General features: G+C 51.4%; 2 protein-coding genes across 4 annotated transcripts; both read left to right on the top strand.

Moving 5' to 3' along the window:
• The first annotated feature begins 1101 nt into the window (after positions 1-1101).
• SGTA (small glutamine rich tetratricopeptide repeat co-chaperone alpha) lies at positions 1102-9917 on the top strand. Of its 3 annotated transcripts, XM_075723763.1 has the most exons (11): positions 1102-1250; positions 2471-2574; positions 2782-2866; positions 3529-3628; positions 4778-4882; positions 5073-5211; positions 6056-6118; positions 6554-6591; positions 7646-7735; positions 7985-8108; positions 8425-9917. In XM_075723763.1, the coding sequence occupies exons 1-10, from the start codon at positions 1151-1153 to the stop codon at positions 8097-8099; spliced, it is 939 nt and encodes a 312-aa protein (XP_075579878.1). In that variant the 5' UTR covers positions 1102-1150; the 3' UTR covers positions 8100-8108; positions 8425-9917. The 3 variants fall into 3 exon arrangements, with proteins under 3 accessions (XP_075579878.1, XP_075579880.1, XP_075579877.1); XM_075723765.1 differs by lacking the exons at positions 6554-6591; positions 8425-9917 and having other exon boundaries at positions 7985-8025; XM_075723762.1 differs by lacking the exons at positions 7646-7735; positions 7985-8108; positions 8425-9917 and having other exon boundaries at positions 6056-6596.
• Positions 9918-11690: 1773 nt separating this feature from the next.
• On the top strand, positions 11691-16728 carry SLC39A3 (solute carrier family 39 member 3). Its single transcript, XM_009486948.2, has 3 exons — positions 11691-11917; positions 14083-14430; positions 15005-16728. Exons 2-3 carry the CDS (start codon positions 14224-14226, stop codon positions 15743-15745), a joined length of 948 nt encoding a protein of 315 aa, XP_009485223.1. The 5' UTR covers positions 11691-11917; positions 14083-14223; the 3' UTR covers positions 15746-16728.
• Positions 16729-18619: the final 1891 nt, after the last annotated feature.

An 18619-nucleotide genomic window follows, 5' to 3' on the forward strand; every position in this document is an offset into this window, starting at 1 on the left:
CGTTCCCCTGTCCGGGGTGGGGAGAGCCCTGCGGGGGCTCCCGTCTCCCCACGAAGCGGTGTGCGAATGGGGTTGCACGGGCGGGGCGGTGGCCCCGGGCCTGCCGCGCCCCTCAGGCCCGCCGCCTGCCCGGAGGCACCGGTGGGAGCTGCGGGCAGGGGCCCGGCGGTACGGGGGAGGAGAGGTGCCTGCTCCCCGGGGCCCGGGAGGGTCTGCGGGCTCTCTGGCCTCGCCTGTCCCTGGGGCTGGGAGCCCGGCACAGGCTTCCACCCATGGCACACACCGTGCTGTGCCTGGAGCGGTGGCGTCGCTGGTGTCTTTCCTTGGGTTGGGGCCAGCTTAGCTCTGTTGGGCCCTCTTGTACAGCAGCTGTGTTTTAAAGAATTTAGTTTCTCTGTTAAATGACCCTAAACGGTCTTCTGTGCTACAAACCTAGTGAAGCGTTCTGGTAGAGGCAGAGCGCTTCAGCTCGGCAGCAATGCCGTGCAAGCGGCTGCATCTGTCCTGCGCGCAGGACCCACACAGGGCTCTTTGTGAAGCCCCAGCCTTGGGGGGTGCTTATGGGGGTCGCTTTGCTTTGCGTCCTCACTCTCCCTTACTGTTGGCATCCTGGCGGGGTAGGTGACGGTGACATAGACCAGCAAGCAGCCCAGAGGATTGGCAGCCCTGAACCCCAGCTCTGCGAACAGTGGCAAATTACTTCAGCCCTTGTTTTTGTTTCAGAATCAACTTATGCTTTGGAAGCAGAAGACTGGGTTTTTTAGTGCTGATCTCCTTAGTGCTCAGTTTGTCTAGTCCTGGTCAGTCAGAGACATTTTGGTAGCCCAAGTGCCTGCGACACCTTCAATGTAGTTGCCTTGGCAGGAGCCTTGCGGGGCAGGACTGTGCTGTGCAGCTCACGCTGAAGAGGGTGAATTGAGGCCTGGAGGGTTCACGTAAAGGGGTCGTGGTTAGAGCAGAGAGTTTAATGAAGGCTCTGGAGGCCTTGGCCGGTCCTGAACAACTCCCTTATCCTCTCCTTTCATACCAGGGGAGAGCAGCAGAAAAGCTCTTGGACTTCTTGTCCCTCAACTCATATAACTTCTCTCTCTACAGATTTTTTTTTTTAAAGTTACGAGAGGTTGAAACAAACTGCTGACAGCCTCCCAGAATGGCAGACCAGAAGCGCCTTGCCTACTCCATCATCCAGTTTCTGCATGACCAGCTGCAGAATGGGGGGCTGTCTCCGGACGCTCAGGAGAGTTTGGAAGGTAGGTGGTTGTATGTGCTTCCCTGTTCACGCGTCTAGGTCTGTCAACCCAACGCTTGGGGAAAATTTGGACGCTGTTACTCTCCTCTGCCTCTTACTTGGCTGGGCTGTTCCTAACATCAAACCTGTCTCAAGATTTGAAATGAACTTGTCTTCTTGGGGAGATATCCAGGGCACTAGGGATGCTGATTGCTTATCTGATTTCTTGGTATCTCTTTTAAAAGCAGATTAGCTTGAGGAGGGGATATAGCTGGGATCAAAACCCTTCCTGACCCTGTGTTTGCTACTTAAAAGTTTTATCTTAAATGAGGTGGAGTCAGGAAGCTCCATATAAATGTATGGAGCTCCGTATAAAATGAGAACTTTGTGGCTGTGTGGAAATGTTCTATACTTGCTGAGTGCTTTTGCTGTTCTGCTATCAAAATGCTTTTCCGCAGCACGCCCTGGAGTATTTATACAGGCTTTTTCAGAGGGCTTCGCTGGTAACGGGAGCACACTGATCTTAAAAGATCCACTTAAGGAGCTTACGCTTTAGTCTTTGGCCTGTACATTTGTCCCGCTGAAAGAGAGCGCAGGCACGTCTGTGGAGTAGTGGGTACATTCCTGGGCGAGGCAGGAGAAGAGGGCAGGAGGAGGGTGTTGGGTGGAAGGACAGGGGTTTCTTCCTGGTACTTTTGGACTGTAAAATATGGCCTGAGAGCTTTGTAAATCTGAGCTCTGTTACGTTGCTGGGGTTCCCCTCTGTGCTGGGAAGAGCTTCAGGTGCCTGATGAGGGAGGAGGTGGGCGCGGGCAGGACCCAGTGTCCGTGCACCTCTGAGTGGCCACAGCATGTCACAGAGCAGCCACCCACTGGCAAGTGACCGCTTTGTGAAACATGGGCCTCTCTCCTTGCTCTTTGCCACCACCCACAGCTGTGGGAAGGCTCGTAAAGCCCCAGTTTGATTAACTTCTACCCCCAGCACCTGCTCTGGGGTCACCTGAGTGGATGGGAGTTGTGACTGACTTCAGCTCCAGAGCTAAGGTTTGCCTAGCTCCGAGGCTTTGGCAAAATTTGAGGATATGGCCCAAATATCAAGTCTGGTATGTGGAATTGTGTGGTTTAGTGTGGGTTTTTTTCTGTTCCTGGTATGTTCAACAGTAAGAAATTCAGGTGCTATGGGAGGAGGCTAAGTATTTAGATGGAATGGGGAAAGCTAATTACCTGACTCTTCCTCTCCAGTGGCCATCCAGTGCCTGGAGACAGCATTTGGGGTCTCAATGGAAGACCAAGGCCTAGCTGTGTCCCAGACTCTTCCCGAAATATTTGAAGCTGCTGCAGGAAAGGTGAGCGAATGCCCTAAAATATGTGCTGAGTTTCAATTTAAGCAGCCAAAGCAATGAGCTCTGCTTGATTTCTGTGGCAATGCTGGCCCCCTCGGAGGTGTGTAGGAGTGAAATGTTTTGGGCTTCACAAGCCAGCGCTTGGGAAGGGGGAGGTGTAGTACATCTCAGTGGGAGTCTTTATCGCAGCGTTCTCCCTTTCTTTGTAAGGAGCCTGAACACATCAGAACAAACTCGGAGCCCATCACCCCCTCTGAAGATGACATAGCTGAAGCTGAAAGACTCAAGACTGAAGGTAACCTCTTCTGGAGCCAGTGTATAATGAGGTCTAGATGGCAATGGGGAGGGAGGCTTAATTCACTCAGCACCTGGGGAATGCTTGGAATGATGGGGGGAAAAAAAGCAAATGGGATCAACCCTTCCGTTTCTGCTTGTTTCTCTGCTTGTGCTCCAGGAACGTGTGTAGGTTGGCATAATTTAGCTGCCACAGAGCCTAGACAGACAGCTGGGTCAGCGTTTTCTTTTGCATCCTAAGAAGCCCGTGCTGTGTGGAACAGGGCGTCTTTCCTTTTGAGCTCTCCTCTGCGTGTTGCCTTTTCTCTGCCATGCAAGAGAGCGTGATTAGTGCTGAAGCACAGTGGAGAGCTTTCTCTGAGCCCACACGCTGCAGTGCTTTTCAGGACGCAGTGCTGCTTTGGGGAGGCCTCAGGTGTACCCGAGGTGGGAGGACAGCTGAGGGTGCTAAGGGGGCTTGCAGGATCAGGCAGCGTGGAATTGCCAAGACACAGGTCCCCTGCTGAACGCGCCTCGCGCTTGCAAGCGCTTTGACCAGCAAAAGTTGCAAGCGGTTGGTTTATCTTTTGTTCTATTTTCTTAAGTAGAACATAGATCCGGGCCTGTTGCTTTTGTTTGTCCCCATTTTTCACTTGTTAATGAGCCTTTCTGCCATCTCTTTAGGAAATGAACAAATGAAGGCAGAAAACTTCGAAGCTGCTGTGTCTTTCTATGGAAAAGCAATTGAATTAAATCCATCCAATGCTGTGTATTTTTGCAACAGGTACTGATTATCTTTCTTCACCCTTGTACACCTCTGTTTCTGTTCTTACGACTTAAATTAAGACTCTTGAATGGTCAAAATCCCTTTTTTACAATCCCATAGACTGTTTGTTCTGTTTCTAGTTCTTTGTGTGTTTTTTTTGTTTGGTTGGGTTTTTTTAAGCTCATAGTGATGCATTCCTGTGCCTCCTGCCAGCTCTGTGCCCTGGCATCTCTAGATAGGATGTGGGTGTAGGAACAAACTCTGTTAGGCAGTTGAGGAGATATAAGGATGCCAAGAAATGCTGTCTGCTTTCATGCAATTAACTTTAAGTGGGATAGAGAGCCCAGGTTTGAGAGGCTGTGTAAAAACAAATAAAAACAAAGGAGTGAAATGAGACAAGTTGAAGGCTCGTTATTGAGACTTATGTAAGTTGGGGTGTGTGCAAAATTGGGTACACAAGCAAATTTCCTGTTTTTCAGTTCCTCGGCCAAAAATGTTTGAAAGTTGGTGGGAAGAGAGTTGTCGAATAAAACAGACTTTGAATCAGGATTTGGTTTAGCTACCTGCTTATTGTGAGTACATGTGTACAGCTGGCTACATGAATAACATGTCTGCACACATGCTCATGACACGGTGAGGTATTTCTTGGGGCAAGGAGCTCCAACTGGTGCTTTTTAGCTAAGCTTTGCTTTAGCTGCATGAGGGTCAGTCCCTTGAGGCTTTTGGGCAGGTGCCCTGATGTCAGTAAGAGTTGGGAGATTGAGGCTTGAATGAACACATTATGGCTTCAAAAACAGTTTTCCCTCTTAAGAGTGTGTGGGGAAACGGATGAAATGGGCGTTACAACTAAGAAATCGAGGCATAAGGGAAGCCGAGAGAGATTGAGCTAGCAAGTGTGCTACTTGCGTGCCTCCCCGGAGCCCAGGCTCCTCTTGGAAAGTCCATAAGGAGGAGTAAGAGCCTAGATTTATTTGCACTAGGAGCGGAACGTGGAGCTGGGTGTTTGGATAGCAGCTTGCTCACCTAGATACGGCCTGGATTGATGTCAAGTTCACACTTGACTTTGACTTGTACAACAGGAGACTACAGAGAGGGAACAGGGGTGACCTTGATCAGCGTATTGAAGCTGATAAGTCTTTTCTGCACATCTTTCTCCGTTCCCTCCAGAGCTGCTGCATACAGTAAACTAGGAAACTATGCTGGAGCAGTGAGAGACTGTGAAAGAGCTATAGGCATTGATCCAAACTACAGCAAAGCTTATGGCAGAATGGGGTAAGTAAGAGCAGGGGTTTTGTGTTAGAATTCTAATCTCAAAATGCTTTGTGGCAGTGATACTATCGGTAGTGTTCTGCCCTGGAGTGCCATGCAAAAATACCTTGTGTTTCACCTCTGCTGGGGGTGGAGGAAGACTGCAAGTACTTACCTAATTCTGTTACTTTTTATTTTATTTCCAATTTAATAGCTTGGCCCTCTCCAGTTTAAATAAACACACAGAAGCTGTTGTTTACTACAAAAAAGCCCTGGAGCTGGATCCAGACAACGACACATACAAATCAAACCTTAAAATAGCTGAACAGAAAATGAAGGAGACTCCTAGCCCAGTAAGTTCTGAAATGAGTGCTTGTTGTATATGGGTAAGATTAGAAGCCGCTGTCTGAGAGCCTTGATGACCTGGGTTCTGTTTAGAATACAAATCCTGTATGCAGGCAGAGGGGAGATAGTTAATGAGTCCTACTGTGAACATTTCCACTAAAATCCTGAGAGGGTAGCTTCACTGCTTGAGCGCAGTCACCTTGGGCTTATTTGAAAGAGCTGGAAAATGAGACTGAGAAAGGAGTGTTTTGAACCGGCAATTTTGCCTTAAGCACCTTTCTTAATTAAAGTCATTACTCCTAAAACCCAGCTTTTTTTTTTTTTTTTTTTAGTGACCTGTTAATAATACCAGAAGGGCATTTTTAGGTGGCTTTTTTTTTCTTACAAAGATTGTTTTCTTAAGAAACCTGGAGGTTTCCTAGCCAGAAAGCTGGTGACCACACTGCTGACATGCTCCATGCAGGAACATGTTAGTTTATCATTTTGAAGGGGATTTTCATTTTTCTAAAGACTTCTCTGGTGCAGAGGTGACCAAGTGGATGTGTTTAACTTGGCAATTGTAATGGGTTACAGCTGTACATCGCTAATGTGGCTCAGCTGGTGAGAGGGGTGATCAGTAAATCATGTCATGCGGACATCTGCCCTTTGGCTCCCTTAGTGAGCCTAATCCCCCGAGGCTCGCTGTGACTCAGAGCTTTACAGAAAGGGTGTGGACAGAGCGTCTTCCCTTTTGTCATGGTTTAAGGGGCAGATTCTGATAACACTGCGAGTAAAGTATTAACATTCATTGTAATATGCATCTGGAACTGACAGGATGTCATCATCTGCGTGTGGTTTCTCTTATTCTTGCAGACTGGAGGTCCAGGAGGATTCGATTTAGCTGGCTTGCTGAACAATCCTGGCTTCATGAGTATGGTAAATTTGGACACAGATCACAGCCAGGCTGTCTCTGGTCTGTGCGTTGGTCTGTTCAGGATGAAATGTATCAGTACATGGCGTGGGGAGCTCCATGTCTCTTTAGCAGATTTGTTTTCGTTTCATTTTTTTGTTTCAGTGTTGCTGTGGGGAAACTGTGCTTGTATTTCATTAAGGTCAAATGAAGAGCCAGTGACTTATTCACAGGCTTCTCCTTGCGATATGCTGGATGTGGAAAGGGTGCCTGTTCTGCATTACCAGCCTTGTCTTGTGTGTTGCACTGTGCTTCTCTTAGCTATTTTTGTCCTATTGATCTGTTTCCAAGTATTTCTGCCTTCACTTTGTTTGTAGTTGAATGGCGCAACATCTGCATATCTACCCAGTCATTTCTGACTAAATAGGGTGTCATTTTTTTTTCCTCCCCTCTTTAAATAGGCATCTAACCTAATGAACAATCCACAAGTACAACAGCTGTAAGTTTGATCCCATCTTGTATTTCCTCTTTGAATTGCTCGTTTGAGGCTCTGTGTTTGGCATTTGCTGTAGGTCTGAACTGGTGGGAGCGGGAGGGTGCTTGGGCCAGAAGTATGGAGGGCAGCCTTTAAACCAGTCCAGTTGCCTGAGCTAGTGTGTATTTTGGGTACTCTGGACTGTGCTGAGGAGAGATCTTAGTATAAATGTTTGCAGAAGGGAGGCAGGATAGATCCTGGCACTGGAGAATTTGGGTTTGGGAAGCTTGGGGTCAGTTTGGCTCTGCTGCACAGTATTTTTGCGACCTGGAGACAGGATTTCACAGCTCCATCTCAGTTAGAATGAGAATATTTCCATTCTTTGTGCTACAGGGTTATGAGGATCAATTCACAATGTTTGTGAGATGTTTAGGTAATATAAAGTCATAAAATTAATAGGGCGCATACCTCTCCTGACCATCCTTTCAGAGCACAGGCCGGCAGTGAGTTAGAGACCTTCTGGAGCTCATCCTTTCATTACCGTATGAGATAATTTGGCTGAAGGGCTGAACGTCAGCCATCATTTCCATTTGCTTCTGCCTGCTCCTTCCACTGCTGTTGCCAGCTGAGGTTCTGTGTCAGATGCAGCCTGAGGACTTCCAGAGGAAGGGGCTGTGCAGGCCCAGTGTATTCTGGCCTGTTCACCATCAGCGAATCTGTGTTTAGGCTGTCCTGTCAGTAGATCTTGTTTAATGCAGAGCAAGCAAATAGCTTGTGTGAGGAAGGGCAGTGTTTTAATTAAATAAACATAACATGGGGCTCGCACACAAAAGGGGGAATCTCTGGGAATACAGTAACTGATAATATTATAAATATTTCTACATCTTGTGCAGTTTAACATTACAGTTACTCTTCTGCAGTTAATGTGCAAAAAGTTGTTGCAGAAGATTCCCTTGCAGATAACTTCCTAATCTGTGTGGGAAGGTGCTCCCATTACGCTGACACTCCCCTCCCAGCATAAACCAAACAACTTCTGTGGGTTTTTTCCTGCTCTGAGCAAAGGCCGTTACTTCCGCAGCATGTCCGGGATGATTTCTGGTGGCCACAACGCCATGGGAGCCACAGGCACCAGCCCTTCCACGAATGATCTCGCCAGCCTCATACAAGCGTGAGTAGGGAGCTGGGTGTTTTCCCATTGCCTTGGTTAGTAAATGGATTTTGGGGTTTTTCTGACCAGAAGTGGAACTTAAATTTAACAGTTGAGGAAGGCTTAAATGTTGGGTGAGGTACTGCCTCTTTTGGTGGCGTGAACTACTTGTTAGAGTTTTGACAATCGGCTGTAAAGAATTTCCCAGCACCAGACCGTGTTTGTGTGTGTGTAAGAGCACGAATGGGACTGTCGCTTGTTCTCCTTCAGGGGCCAGCAGTTTGCTCAGCAGATGCAGCAGCAGAATCCTGAACTAATAGAGCAGCTACGAAGCCAGATCAGGAGTCGAACTCCAAGTGCCAGTAACGAAGACCAGCAGGAATGAGCACTCCAGGTGAGGCTGTAGCCAGGAGTGCTGCTGTACTGTGGCCAGCTGAGTGGGAATTTATGTATTTGGCTGCAATATCTGTCTTGTGCCTTAATTTAGCGATTTGGTGTGTCTCCCTTCCATAGAGACTGGGTTCTCTGCATCAGTACTGCTAGTACTGTGCCTCAGATGCAAGGCCCTCAGGAGCGGTGAATTAGAACTTCCCTCATGTATTGTGTGACTGACAAACGAGTTTTGTTATCTAGTGTTCACAGTGGTTAAAGGGACACTTTATTTTCTTAAAGACTGAATTTGCAAATGTCTTCTCTTCCTGTCTCTGCAGCGCAGTCCGTGGGAACTATGTTCTTTGCTTTAAAAACTGGAAGCCATGTGCGTGTTGCCATTTCTTGAGTTGGAAGTGTCCAAGAGGGGGGAAAAAATAATGGAAAAACAAAATACTTTATATGACCTGCATGTTAAAGACAGATTCACGCTTTCTTTCCCTAGTCTTCATCCCTGCTCCTCCCCCTCAGCCTTTCCACTAGTCTTATTTTTCTTCTGGAAGATCCAGCAAGCTGAACACAAACCAGCATCAACAGCCTTTCTAAAGAAACTCAGAAAATTAACTACACTGTTACATTTCTATGTTATTTGCTACATGGGAATTTTTTAACCCGTTTTTGAAGAACGATGCACTCTTCACTACAGGACGTCTTCACTTTACTGCCCACGTGCCACTTCAAAGAAGTGTTCAAGTCCTACCTAACCCCCATCCTGCCCCGTTTAATCTTCCTGCCAGTTACGAGATGGTAGTGTTCGAACACTCTGGAGATCACGGGATCTTCTTGCCTCCAGGAACAGGGTTTCTGTTGATTAGATTCACTGCGTTTCTCATTCAGGTCTGTAGCAACATTGCCAGCGTTGTTAATACACAGGAGTTTGGTGGTCGCCTCTCAAAGGTTAGTGTTAATGTGTCAGGCGGGTTGGGACTGGCCAGGAAGAACGTGCCCGTGTGCGACGACTCCTTTAGCGAGCGTTTCCAGGTACGCTTCTTGGGGTTCTATCCCAGTCCTGACAAAAATTGTCTAGTGTTTAGTAATTATGGTTCTGTTGTTGGAATGATCCAATCTGTGAACTAGTCAGGTGGACAGTAAGAAAGATACGATGTTTTTGGTGTTTAAAAGTGGGGTTTTTTTCTTCTTCTGCTTTTTTAATCTGTCTTTTATGCATGTAAGTAATCAACCTGGTTGACTGTGCTAATGGTTGGAACAGAGGGCGCCTGAGCAGAGAGCAGAAGGAATAAAAATGCTGCTTGGATAGTAAGGAATCAAGCAGCTGCTGGTTCAACGTGGGGGATTGGTGAGGAGCGGTTATGCCTCAGGATAATATATGCCTCACGCTATAGTGTGTGAGATGAGGGGAAAAAGCTCCTGTAGCCAACGAGCGACCCCCAGCTCTCCGCTCCTCTGGAGTTACCCGTGTCCTTCCTTGGGCGAGCAGAAAGCTCTGGCCAGTTCCCCCTAGAAGTCACTAGTCAATTCCCTTAGAAGTCGCTAGTTGAGGCCAGAGGCTTTTATATTGACCTCAGAATTGTTTTTAAAGTAGTTATTTGGTGGGGAAGGTGTGTTCACGGCCGGACTGCCGGGCAAAAAGTATCTGGTCTGAAGGCGGGTAGGTGTGAGATGGAAAACGCCCTTTCAGGAGACCTGGTGGTGTGAGTGAGCAGGTATATCTGAAGATTAATATCAAGATAAAGAAAAAAAAAAAATATTTGTAAATGCTCCATAAAGTAATATGTGGTTAATGTAACTTGTGAAGAATAAAATATTTGGACACTTTCTTTGTTATCCCTCTTGCCCGGATGACTGAAGCAAGGCTCGGCTCGGGCGCGCATTGGGCTGCCGTGCCCGTTTCCGCGCCGCTGACCGCAGAGGCTTGTGCGGGGTCAGGGCTCCGCTCCCTCGGGGCTGTGACCGCCGTGAGGCACAACCTACAGACGGGTTTTATCCACCTCTTCCAGCTTTTTTGTTCTTTCCTGCTGAAATGCTCCTCCTGGGTATTGCTGCAGCACAGAAACAGGAACTCTCTCTTTCCATGGCTGCCTCCCCTGCTCTCCCTTTAAGTTCTTTCCAGCTGTTTTCTGTAACCTAGCAAAAGGAAACATTTTGGGACTGTAGGACAGTGTGGAAAGAAAAAGCTCAAGAATATTGAAAAGAAGGAAACTGTGGGCATTTTTCCTCCTTTTTCAGATCATTTCAGAGCTGTTCCCCTCTCTCCTTACCCTCCTTGCTCTGCTGTAGCTGTAGATCTATTTCCTTATGTCCCTTGGTGGTTTTTCTCTTTATACCACAGGGTTCAGCGTGCAGCTCTCCAGGGGAAGTGCTCCTGCCCTTGTAAGCCTGTGGCCATCCTCGATGGAGGAGGAGAGAGCGGGACGCTGGTTTTGGTGACTGTGGCTCTGGGTGCTGCCTGCGGCTGAACTCGGAGCAGAGAGCCAGCAGCCTGCTTTCGGCAGAGCCGGTTTCCTTCCAGGCTCCCACATTTCCTAACTTCCCTGGGGAGCATGCTGACAGCAAAACGAATTGAATGGTGGGGTTTTTTTAGGTTCATTTCAGCTCTCCCAGGGGCCTTCTGCAGCTATTTTAACCGAATTTACATGTTTCTTTAACTAAAAGCAGCCGAAAACCTGCAGAAAGAGGGAACGTAGTGGTGGAGGATGCTCTTCCTTAGCTGTGGGCCTCCTCCCCGGGTTTGGCTAGCTCGGGCGTGACTCGCACCTCGCTCTTTTCCCGGTGGCGGCCCCGGTCAGCACCGGCGGCCCCGGACAGCTCTGCGGGGCTGGCGCTGCCCCGGAACCCGCGGCCGCGGTCCGTGTTTCCCGCGGGCGCTGCTCAGCGGCGCACGGCACCGCCCGGGCGGGCGCTAGGCGAGCCACTCCCCCTAGGGCGTGGGCGGGCTGACGGGCGGCCCTCGTAGCCAATGGCTAGTCGTCTTTTCCCGCCGCGGCCAATGGGGAGGCGTCGTGGGCGGGTACTATTGCGGGGGGCTGCTTGCACGGGGGTTCGAGCGGGAGCCGGCGCGTGAGTGGGGGGGGGCCGAGGGGAGGGGGCCGTTGCCGGGGTAACGGGGGTGGCGGTTGGGGTACGGGGGGGGGGCCGGGGGCGGTTTCCTGAGGTAATGGTGGGGCTGGGGGGGGGCCGGGAGGCGTAACGGGGGTGACAGCGGGGCCGGGGGGCTCTTGGTGAGGTAACGGGGGGCTAAGGGGGGCGGTGGCGGGGGTTTGGGGTGCGGGGCTCCAGGCTGGGCCCCCTCCCCGGCTGCGAGGGACGCCCCGCTCCCCGGCTGAAGCAAGCCCCGGCCCAGCTGCCGACCACCCTCTCCCAGCAACCCTTATAGTTGTGTCCCCCCGCCATCTCTGCACCCTTTTGGGGGGCTCAAGCGGCTGAGGCCTGCTCTGGCGGCCTGGGAGGAGCCCCCCCCGCCCCCAGCACCCCCCTCTCCAGGGCGAGCAGGGTGATTTCAAGTGCCTTCAGGTGTTGGGAGGCACTAGGACAAGTGCGGCTCTGGGGACATCCAGCCTGGTTTCAGCATCGTGTTGTGCCACTGCGTTGGGGGCATCGTGTGTGTTTTTAACAGAAAAACTGTGATTTAAAGGATTGTGCTTAAGGAAACCCCTTTTTTTGTTCCACAGAGGGCTGTCTCCTTTATCTAATAGCCACTAAGCTAAGCAGTAACTGTCCTGAGTTAATTCTTTGTTACAGAAGTTTTCAGGCTGATGAAATAATCCAGACGTCAGCGGCACTGGCTCCTGAACGCTGGGCTGTCGGAAAGAGGAGGTGAGGAGAAACACAAGGTATTTCTTGTACTTACTGCTTTGTTTTTCACTAAGCTGCTTTCTGCCCCGGGTCAGGGGGCACTGAAGGGTGGCTGCTCCGCTTGCTGTTGGGAGCTTGAAGCTTTACACTTTGTTGGGGGCTGTTGCTGGGTTAAAAAAAAAAAAGAAAGAAAAAAAAAATTAGGCTAGGTGGTTTCTGAATTTCTGAGTAGAAGCCAGGTGTGTTCCAGAGGAGGTGTGAATTCTGGAAAAGGAGGTTTTTCCTCCTCTCATCTGTCCTGGGAGCTGCCTGCCTGCCTAACACAGCGGGTGCGGGTGGTGCCTTCGCACCCAGCGGGTGCAGTCGCAAGCTCTCGTGATCCGTGATCCCAAGGCGTTGTTGCTAACGTCGTTTTCTGAGAGAGTTCATTTGAGAAGCTTGGCATAACAACACACTGGCGCTGCGCGAGGTGAAATCCTTGTCGTTTTGTTGACGCTGAAACTGCAGCGCACGCTTTACAAAGGCGGCGTGACTCGTTAGCTGTGTCAGCACAGCGCTGACGAGTGTTGGCAGTCCTGGAGTCAACGTCTCCGGAGAGGGAGCCTGCTCGTCAGCCGCAGCGACAGGCTGCCTGCCGCGGAAGCCCTGCCAACATACGCCGAGATTTCAGGCTGTGGACTTGTTCAGACCTGGCTCGGCTGCTGGGTTCACCAGGGAGTGAGTCAATCAGTGTCATCCGAGCAGGGTTTTCTTCTGATGAACATCGCTTCCCATGGATACCCGGCTGAGAACCAGACCTGTCACAGATGGCCTGGCCGCCATGACCTCTCTGCTTGCTCCTGCTTGAACTGCAAACTTGGAAGAAGGCTTTAAACTCCCTTACCAAGTACAGAGTCACTCAGTCTCCCACTTTCCTTTTAATAAAAGCACCATTTATGCAGCCCACTGCACTGAAATGCTGATAGTGATTAATGCTGTCAGCCCTCAAGGGAGACTTTAGCCTCAGGAATCTTTTGTGTTAAAATTAATTTGCCGCTCCAACAAGCAGGTATCCAATTATTTACCTTGTCCATCACAGGTGTGGGTGTCAGTGTGGCTGGAAGTGTTCTGTGTTAGTTCGTTACCCCGATACACGCTGCAGCGCCTCGTCAGTGCTCGGGGCTGTCTGGCAGCCCTTACCGGGGTGACCTGCGAGAGAACCTTCTCGAGGTGCCATTGATTTGACTTTACAAATCAATTCGGTGCGGGTGGAAGGTGAAATCCTCTGAGGTGCTGGCTGTGCTGCTGCGAGAGCAAGCAGCAGCAGAGGGACCTGTTCGTGTTTACGTATTTTTATAAATAGATTTTACATTGTTATTTTGTAAAATGATTTTAGGAAAACAAGTTTCACTGCTGCTGTGTGTAACCTGAAGGGAAACGCTTTCACATTTCAGACTGAGTCAATTTTTGTGACTTAGGCAACTCAAATCTTGCGTTTTTCTCTTGTATAAAACAATCTCTGCTTCCTCTTTTGTTACAGCCTGTGGACAATAGAGAACCTTGCAGTGAATTTCTCCATAGGGTTTCCCTTTAGAGACGTGTATCGGTCGGCAATCCAAGCTTCCACTGACTCCTGGTACAGAGCAAACAACCAACTGTAGAGGCTGCGACCCACCCGAGCGAGGTGGTGACAGTGGCTCAGGAAACCGAGCAGGAATGAATCCCATAGTCTGGTTTCAAGGGCAATACAAAAAAAAAACCCGTGTGAATGTTGGAGACCTTTAAGTTCATTTCTGGTTGATAAAAAGCCACCAGCTCAAGCCCATATTTATTTCTCATGGTTCAAAACCAAAGACTTGATCCTTTGGTTGGACTCAGGTGGATCTTACTGCAAGATCAAGTGTTTTGTGCCTGCCGCTGCGCAGTGGTTTCAAATGAAGCCTCTAAAAACTGAGGCTGTGCCAGTTCTGTGTGGCCGGTACAATTTTTACAAGGCTTTTAAATTGCTGCAGTTAAATTTTCTCTTCTCTGCTGTTCCTCTACCCCACTGTGCGTGAGGTGCTGCCACCATCATCTCCAGAGGCAACCTCTGGGGAGTTCAGGTGATTCCTGTACAGAGGCTGGCACACACTTTGGGATGCAGGGGGCTGTTCTGCACCGTATATGCTTCCATAGGAAAATCTCTTGTGTTTTACTCCCATCCACAGGTACTGAGCCCAGGAGCGCCTTTCCCTTGAGGTCTGTCTGTGCCGTCGCTCGCCGATGTCCCCGCTCTAACAGCGGCCGGCGGGACCCCACCAGCTGCCATCCGCGGGGCCCTCGGCAGGGAGCGTTCACCAGGAAGCACAATGAAGATCGTGGTCACCAAAGTGCTGTGTCTGCTGGGCATCTGTGTCCTCATGCTGCTTGGGTCCCTTCTCCCTGTCAAGATAATTGAGGCCGATTACGAGAAAGCTCATCGGTCCAAGAAGGTTCTTGCCCTCTGCAATTCTTTTGGAGGAGGAGTCTTCCTGGCCACCTGCTTCAACGCCTTGCTGCCTGCTGTGAGAGAAAAGGTAACCGCTCACGAGCCTCTGGCTTACGAGCGATTTTAACGAACCTGTGCCGCTGATTATGTTGGGGACCCCTGGGCAGGGGGGACCATCCCGCCCTCTCCTGCCCTGCAGGAGTCCAGGCTGCCAGCCCTCTGCCCCTGCGGAAGTGGGGGTGAAGGGTCTGTGTCTTGCCCGCATGGCCCACAAAGCCTCCTCAGAACCGGCTGCGCTGTGCCTGGTGTTTCAGATCACGAGGGCGAGCTGTGCCCGCCTCCCATTTGGCTACCACTGGCTGTCCGGGTGGAGTAACTGGAGATGTTTTTGGCAGAAGCAGGCTGAGCATCACCGGGGGTGTGAGGCACAAACTCCTGCCGTCGACGCTGCGTTTTAAAACGCTTTCAGACAGTCACTAACCTTCCACTGGATAGGAAATAGGTTCCCTGTCTCTTACGCCAAGGCCTGCATACAAGGGTATTAAAGCATCCTGGATCAATTTAGTGTCCATCTAGAGTTGTGTGAACACAATAGGAATATGTCCCTTTAGAGGGACAAAGGTGATTGATTCATTCACTGTGGATTGTTTGCTTCGTTCCAGCTCGATGAAGTTCTCAGGCAGGGGAATGTGACCACAGACTACCCGGTGGCTGAGACCATCATGATGGTTGGCTTCTTTGTGACGGTCTTTGTGGAGCAGCTTGTCTTGACCTTCCAGAAGGAAAAGCCCTCCTTCATTGACTTAGAGACCTTCAATGCTGGTTCAGATGTCGGGAGCGACTCTGAATATGAGAGTCCCTTCATCGCATCTTCCCGAGGGCGCACATTGTACAGTGAACACGGTCACCACTCCCACAGCCACGGCCTGAATATCCAGGAGCTCTCCCGCTCCAGCCCCTTACGGCTTATCGGGCTGGTCTTTGCTTTGTGCACACACTCCATCTTCGAGGGACTGGCCCTGGGCTTGCAGGAGGAGGGCAGCAAAGTCATGAGCTTGTTCCTAGGAGTTGCCATTCATGAGACGCTGGTAGCGGTGGCGTTGGGCATCAGCATGGCCAAGACCTCATTGCCACTGAAGGATGCTGTGAAGATGGCGGTCACGGTGAGCCTGATGATTCCTCTGGGCATTAGCATCGGGATGGGGATTGAGAGCACCCAAAATGCGGCCAGCAGCATTGCTTCCCTGCTCCTGCAAGGCATCGCAGGGGGCACTTTCTTGTTCATCACCTTCTTTGAGATCCTTGCGAAGGAGCTGGAAGACAAGAACGACCGTCTCCTGAAGGTTCTCTTCCTGGTGCTGGGCTACGCGGCCCTGGCTGGGCTGGTCTTCTTCAAGTGGTGAGCGCGAGAGCGATGGGAAGCAAACCTCACCTCCTTCCCTTGCAAACGGCACCGGAGATGAGCCTCCTCGTCAGCCAAGGGGGACACTGAAGCTCAATGGCCAAGTGAAACATCACGGTCCGGGTGGTATTTCCGTATTGACCTGAAGAAGGAGAATTTCCTCCTGCGTCCTCAGAAGGAGATAAAAAATGAGGAGTGTCCCAGCATAGGTGTCGCAAGGTATCGTCCCTGCCTGTTGGATCTGTGGGTGCAGCAGCTTGCGCTGAGATTAGTCAAGACAAACGCTAAGAATCTGTTTCTAAGGCTGCCTGCAAAGAGCTCGTCAAGCGTGTGGTTTCCTTTTAATCTGCGTAGCCAGCCCGCTCCCTCCTTCCCCTCACGCCCGTTGCAGAAACTGAGTCTGGTTCCTTCACTCTCAGGCCCTGAGAAGGTGAGAAACAATAACAGAAATAAAGTCAAAAGCAGGTGGGGTCACGGATTGCACAGATGCACTAAGCTGCTTTTGCTAGCTTAGTTTTGAGCAAAACCTGGTTGTAATAGCTGCCAAAAATAACATCCCTTCTGGGGCCGCTCCGTGTGCCTGGTGCCGCAGCTCCCCCTGGGCAGAGCTTCCATTTTAACCCACAAGTGGCTCTGGGAGCTTTTGTTTTCTCAGAGTGATTAACGGAAGAAATGAGGCCAGGCCGGGCCCCGTCCCCTGCCTCTCATCCCTACGTTGAGCATTCCCTAAAGAAAACCTCCAGCAGCGTGCTAGCGTATCATTTGAAGATCCTCACGTCCCTGTCTGAAGGCCCTTCTGCAGCGCTCACAGAGCCCGGGATCCGTTCGTTTGTAAGAAGCAGCACTATCCAGCGTTAATATTTTAGGGCAAGCGTTTGTGTTTAAATGGTCTGCAGCAAAATGGGTTTAGTGGTCCCCATCAAACACGTCTCCAGGGCTGCTCCGCTCTCGCTCTGGGCAGGCTCACGTGGCTGTACCGATGCGTGAGCGAGAGCTGCGCCGCAGAGGCTTTGCACGGCGTTCTGTCGCTGTTTTCAAAGGAGAGAAATCTCTTCCCTGGGGGTTTACGAGGTTGTGGAAGGGCTGATTAGAGGCACTTGCCATCTGACTGCACACAAGCAGATCTCTCGGCAGCCCCGGAGCGCAGCCCCCGGGGAAGCACAGCGTGCTGCGGGTCGCGTTGTGATCCTTGGGATTTGCCCTCCGCGGCAAGGAGCTCGGATCAGAGGCTGGAGCCGGGAACCTGCCGCGGCTGTAACACAAGAGAGCGGCTCCCGCTCCCCAGCCCGGCAGGGTGACAACGCAGCCGCGCTCCTCACCAGCCTCTCGCGGGGGATGCATTTTAATTAGACATAGCCTTCGCTTCTGCAGCAGCTTCTGCGGGCAGAGCGGAGCTTTTGGAAGCGCTGATGGAATTATAATGATGCAGAGCGGGGCTTAGCCGTGGCGCAGTCCCCGTTATCGTGATCCAAGCGGGGAAGAAGGATGGGCGAGACTGTGAAACAGCATCTTGGAGCCAGTGGTTGGCACAGCTGCAGCATATGGAGGCTGATGAGGATCATCTGACAGTTCCTGGTGCTCGGTATTTTAATTGCTGCAACATACCGAAGTCAATTAATCTTGCTTTGAAAAACCTGGAGCGGAAGGGGGGAGTAGGGAGGGTTATTTTAGGCCTCAGATGACACAAATTAGCAGGGCCTGATGAGAATGTAATTTGCCTCGACTTGGTAAACCTCCGTGTGTTATTTCAGTCCTCGCAGGCAGCTTGCGCGGGGCAGCATCGCTCCCGGCGGGTGTTTCTCCGTGTTGGTGCTCGTCCCGGGCAGGGGGGCCGGGGCAGGAGAGGTGAGGTGTGACGCCGTGTTGGGGAGCACAGCGCCGAGCGTCCTTTCAGGGGCACAGCCGCTGGGTTCCTGCCTCTGCCTCATCGTTCCTGCAGCGAACGCTTTTCTTGTAGGGTTTTTTTTTTCCCCCCCCTGTCTCTGGGAGATGCTTGCGTTTGCCCAGGGTAGCGATGGAGGCAGGGCCTTGAGGTCGTGGTGCATCCTGTCCTTCCTCATCCTTCCCACCTGCGCTCCAGGGGCTGATGTGCTAAAGCCAAGACAAGCTGTTGATGGGAGGAGATTTTCTTTACCTGTGCCCAAAAGATCATGAGTGATCCGCTAATGTGAGCAGGGATTGGGGATCTCCCCGCCGTCCCTGTGTCTGGCGTCAGTGTGACAGCGGGGGGAGCGGGCTGCAGCCTCCATTTTACACCCTTTCTTTTTCTGGTGGGGTCTGGGATCGGGGCTGGCTCGGGGGGTCATGAAGCACCGCCAGACGCTGAGCTCTCGCCCCTCTTCCCGCCTTGCCAGGGGGCTCCCGATGCCTGGGGGGGGGGGGTATTCCCCTGCACGCAGCAGCGTGCGGCGCTCCTGGGCTGGTTTAGGAGTGGAGGAGGACGAGCCCCGATCTGCCGCTCCCAATAAAGGCTCTGCCCTTCTCCCCTTTGTGTCACTTGTTTGTTTGGAGACCCCCATCGCTCCCTGAGCGCCCGCATCACGCGGCGGGAGCCACCTGCGCGTCCCCGAGGTGGGCCGAGCCCCCCGGGAGCCAAACCCCACAGCAGGGATGGGGTGGGCGGCAGCGCGGGGCTGCTGGCCGGACCCCCACGAAGCCGTGCCGAGCTCGGAGGGGGAGCGTGGGGGGCAGGACCCTCCGCTCCCCGCTTCTCCCACCTCGCAGCCTGCTCGGCGTCGGCCTGATTCAGCCCCGTGTGCGTGGCCGGCAGCGTCCCCGTTGTGTAACGCTTGGCGGGGAGCTGGGGACTGAATGAAACGGGGGAGGAGCTGCAGCGAAAATGATCAAGGAAACTCATTCATTTCCTCTAACGAGT

This window comes from Pelecanus crispus, chromosome 20, assembly GCF_030463565.1.
Source record: "Pelecanus crispus isolate bPelCri1 chromosome 20, bPelCri1.pri, whole genome shotgun sequence".
NCBI classification, from domain to species: Eukaryota; Metazoa; Chordata; class Aves; order Pelecaniformes; family Pelecanidae; genus Pelecanus; species Pelecanus crispus.

Bases quoted from the DNA above. Each gene is read 5' to 3' on its own strand.
- SGTA (XM_075723762.1), top strand. From the start codon at position 1,151: ATGGCAGACCAGAAGCGCCTTGCCTACTCCATCATCCAGTTTCTGCAT. The intron at 2,575-2,781 runs GTGAGCGAATGC...TTTCTTTGTAAG, and splicing joins TTGAAGCTGCTGCAGGAAAG to GAGCCTGAACACATCAGAAC. The intron at 4,883-5,072 runs GTAAGTAAGAGC...CCAATTTAATAG, and splicing joins AAAGCTTATGGCAGAATGGG to CTTGGCCCTCTCCAGTTTAA.
- SLC39A3 (XM_009486948.2), top strand. From the start codon at position 14,224: ATGAAGATCGTGGTCACCAAAGTGCTGTGTCTGCTGGGCATCTGTGTC. The intron at 14,431-15,004 runs GTAACCGCTCAC...GCTTCGTTCCAG, and splicing joins TGCCTGCTGTGAGAGAAAAG to CTCGATGAAGTTCTCAGGCA.